Source organism: Cebus imitator, unplaced genomic scaffold (assembly GCF_001604975.1).
Source record: "Cebus imitator isolate Cc_AM_T3 unplaced genomic scaffold, Cebus_imitator-1.0 Scaffold943, whole genome shotgun sequence".
Classification (NCBI taxonomy): Eukaryota; Metazoa; Chordata; class Mammalia; order Primates; family Cebidae; genus Cebus; species Cebus imitator.
Window position 1 is genome coordinate 42,051 of NW_016108258.1, and position 4,426 is coordinate 46,476.

Here is a 4,426-nt window from a genome sequence, read left to right on the forward strand (position 1 = left end):
GAATGAATATAATCATCTTTAATACTGACAGCAGAATAACTATAGTACTGCTATAATCAATATGTCTGATAGACATGTTTATCCACTATGTTGACTCTACCTCTAAAAGGATTGTCATAATTTATATGCTTTATGTTTACACCTATAATACAGTTGTCTTGGAACACAAAATTTTTCATTATAATAAAAAAAGAAGAGTTGTGCAGACAGAAGAAATCAAATCTAAGAAAAATCACAAGAGTTAGATAAATACTCTAGAATTCATATATCTTGGAAAATGGGTTTTAAAAAAAGCAAAAAAACAAAAACAAAAACAAAAACAAAATGCTGTTCTATGTTCTTATAAGCTCAAAGGCTCAAATAAAAGCTTCCAAGACAAACAGTCTGCTGCGGTTTAAGATTTTTTTGAGTTAGTGTCAATTTGTGTAGGACCTGTTTCCCTTAGCAATTCTTAAAGAAGTCCTCTAAAGTGAGTGACCTGGTGCATAATAAGGCCTGCTCTCTGTCTGAAGCTTTTAGAACAATGAGTACACTTGTATGGCTTCTCCCCTGTGTGGATTCTTAAATGAATAACGAGGCTTGGTCTCTGTCTAAAACTTTTCCCACAATAATTACATTTAAAAGGTCTCTCTTCAGTATGCGTTCTCTGGTGCAAAGTAAGAGCTGTCAGTCGACTAAAACTTTTCCCACAATTATGACATCTATGAGGTTTTTCACCTGTATGAGTTTTCAGATGTCTTTTAAGACTTGATCCATGACAAAAACTTTTCCCACACTCAAGACATTTATATGTTTCTTCTTCAGAATGGGTTCTCTGGTGCCCTATAAGATGTGAGCGCCGAGTGAATCGCTTTTTACATACAGTGCATTCATAGGGTCTCTCCCCTGTATGAAGTCGTTGGTGTCTATAGAGGTCTGAACTACGAAGGAATCTTTTGCCACATTCAGGGCATTTGTGAGGTTCTTCTCCTGAATGAATTCTCTGATGTCCAGTAAGTTGTGACTTCCGAGCAAAACATTTTCCACACTGAGGACATCGGTGAGGTTTCTCTCCTGGGCTCTTTTTCTTATGGGGTTTAGGATTGAGAGGTTCTTCCAAGTTGGAGTTCTCAGGTGTCTGTCCCAGAGTGGGGTTCTGCTCATCTACCAGTTTTGCTAAATCTGTCTGTAAATCCTCTGGGGGGCTTTCCCATTGATTTTCTAACTGTACATAGTCTTTTTGCAAAATGGGACCCTGAAGTGCATTCCCCTCTAAAGTTACAATAAATGGATACATAGTGTCCATTTTTTTCTGTTTTGAAGCATCTTCTTCATTTTCTATCCCCATCTCAAAACCTGAGAGAAGAAATAGAAACTGCATTTGATATTGTGTTCCATGGAGAAAAGAAAGTGAAGGAAAATGAAGAGTTATATTAAACCAGTAGTAGGAACATATAAATTCCTAAATAGAATTCCAAACTCTTTATTTTTATTTAGGTTGAATTTTTGTTTTTTTTCTTCCCGTAGTATATCAAAGAACAATTACTTACCTATCTTGGAATCAAGTAATTGTTTCATTTCTTTAGAATCCTGTAATTCCTTCACCCATGGCTCTTCTCTATTCTCCAGTGAGAAGTTCACATCAAGCTTTGGTAATGGATATCCTGGCCAGAAGAAAGATGAGAAGCATTACAGTTTGGCTCATCAAAGGTTTTTCCAAAATTTAGGCTGATTTCTTGGACACATAGCCTCTTAGTATCTACTTCTCCATTACTATTACTTCACCTGAGTCTCTTACAATAATCTTTTCTTTAAAAGTTAAAAGCAAAATGAAAACGAGGCTGTGTTCAATTCAAAGCTATTCTCTAATCTGGAAGGTGAGTGAATAAATTCTGTGCTGAAATCAATGCACTAAATCATGTCAGCATCTATTTTGATACTAGATTTGCTTAGGTTCAAGCTAAAATATAAAGTAAATTTCGTAAATTTTTGCCATATTAGTACTGGGGAACACTGCTATTGGGTGCCAAACAAAGAGAGAGAGAGAGCTTAAAGTAGGAGTTAAAGTGTTTACTGGAACAATTCCAGTGGAGTCTTTTGGATTTAAATGAAAATTGAACTGGGTTGAAACTATCAAATGCAGTATTTATGTTTGTTTCAGCTGAAGTGGATTCTCTTAAAATTAGCCCAAATGACTATTAGCAAAATCAGTATTTATGTTTGTTTCAGCTGAAGTCTAGAAGTGGCTGCTCTTAAAATTAGCCCAAATGACTTATACAGGTGAAAATGACTATTAGCCAAAATGACTACCAAATAGTATTTCAAAGTGTCAATCTAAGGACAATCAGGTGATGTTTCTAACCACTCACTTCCCCCTTGTCTGACCACCCCTCTCCTCATTGACAGCTGGTATTGTTTACATCCTCTTTTCTAAGCCTGTTCTTTTCCTCCTTTACCTATGGTCAAGTTTACTGGTCTTCAATGAAATGTGAGCTGTAAATTACTAATGTGATATCTAAATGTAGGCTGATGTTTAAATATTAGTATTATTAAAATGACACTAGGAATTTAGTTTGACTAATGTTAATCTGAAGGAAAATTTAAACTCCAGAACATTATATTCAAGACAGAGGAAGTGAACTAAAATACCTTGTGTTACTTTTTCATAAAAAAAAAAAAAAATTCTTTTCAAGATTAAGAAACAAAAGATGAATTACAAATAAAGTGCTGTTTAAATTCACTATTTTTTTTTTCATTTCGATTTCAAAGCTAAGAGTGAAATTACAAGGTAATATGAAACAGGTAAAATAAAATTGAAAGTCATAGATCAAAAGAAAGCTGCTGTGAAATAAAAGATGGAGTTTCAGTTGAAACTTGGAATAGGAGAGAGTAGCAAAGGCTTAGGTACAAAATACTGACTTATAACCTAAATGTATGGTAATTTGAATCCACATGACAAAGCAGCATAAGTAAAAATAATTACGTAATTAGAAAAGACAGTATAAATGAAAATTACTGCTTCTTTCCTTTGTTAAAAGATTTAAAATACAACTGTATAAAATATGTATATAGTGTATTATTGGGCATACAACATATAGAAATGTAATATATTTCCCAGTAACAGCAGAAATGAGGTGTGTAACAGCAAACTGTATGGGGCTAAAGAAACGACTCTAGTTGATAACTCAAATCCACAGGAACAAATGAAGAAAACCAGAAATTATAAAAAATGTTAATATAACAAAAGTTATAATGTATATTTATTTTCCCTTCTTCTTTCAGCTTCTTAAGAGTCTTAAATTAGCAAGGAAGATCCAAGATGGCCGTTTAGGAACAGCTCAGAGTTGCAGCTCCCAATGAAAGTGCAGAGGGTGAGTGGATGCCGCATTTTTATTGCCCATGAACCAGGAGATTCCCAGGCGGAGGAGCCCCACGAGTCGCCAGCGCAGCTGTTTTGGCTGGCACAGTTCTTTTGGTCAGCACGGCTGCTTTGTCAGTGCCCTGCCGGTGGTTCTCCGTACAAAATACACTGGTCCAGGTGCCATTTTGGCTGATGATTGGAGACCTGGGAAGTCGCCCATTCATCTGATTAAAGAGGGGACTGAACAGGGAGCCAGGCCAGGAGATTCCTAGGCAAAAAAAGCACCATGAATCTCAGCACCGCTGTTTAAGCCGGTGCAGCGAGTTGCCGCATGGGAAGTCACACAGATCCCGGTGCCCTTTCAACAGGCGACTGGGATAGAGTCGACTGTTCAACTAAAAAAGAAAAAAAAAAGGCTCTGAGGCAGGGAGCCAGGTGATCAGGCACGGCTGGTCCCACCCCCACAAAAGAATAGCAATCAGAAACTCTCTGGATTGAGAGTTTCACAGCAAGCGCAGCTGAACCTGCGACGGTCCAGCTCTGTGGGGGAGTGGCGACCGTCATTATGGACGCAATCCACCACTAGAGGCAGCCTGCTGTTGCCAAGGCAACCCGCCATTGCTGAGGCTGCCTGCCATTGCCAAGGCAACCCGCCGTTGCCAAGGCAACCTGCCATTACAGAGAGAGGCAGCCAATACAGAGGCGGGCAACCATTGCCAAGGCAGTTCTAACTACACCCATATAAATGAGACTGCAGGGAAGTTTACATGGCAGCTGGGTGGAGCCGACAGCAGCTCAGGAAAGCCTCTGCAGGCAGACAGTGACCAGGCTGCCTCCTCGCTGGGCAGGGCAGCCCTGAAAAAAACAAAGGCAGCAGCACAACAGAAACTCATAAATAAAGCTCTAACTCCCTGGGACAGAGCACCTGGGAACAAAAAGCAGTTTATGAGTTCTGCTGCAGCAGATCTAAACGTACCTGCCCAGTAGCTTTGAATGAACAACGGAGCTCACAGCTCAGCACCTGAGCTCCTATAAAGGGCAGACTGTCTCCTCAAGCAGCTCCCTGACCCCCATATATCCAAAGAG

General features: G+C 38.9%; 1 protein-coding gene across 4 annotated transcripts in view; it reads right to left on the reverse strand.

Moving 5' to 3' along the window:
- Positions 1-383: 383 nt before the first annotated feature.
- ZNF449 (zinc finger protein 449) overlaps positions 384-4,426 on the reverse strand; it is an 18,395-nt gene continuing 14,352 nt past the window's right edge. For all 4 annotated transcript variants that reach the window (XM_017521033.2, XM_017521034.2, XM_037735736.1 and 1 more), the window contains 2 exons: positions 1,530-1,643; positions 384-1,335 (listed from right to left, as the gene is read on the reverse strand). In XM_017521033.2, the coding sequence (XP_017376522.1) occupies positions 452-1,335; positions 1,530-1,643 (998 nt within the window). In that variant the 3' untranslated portion in view covers positions 384-451. The remainder of the gene's footprint in view (positions 1,336-1,529; positions 1,644-4,426) is intronic.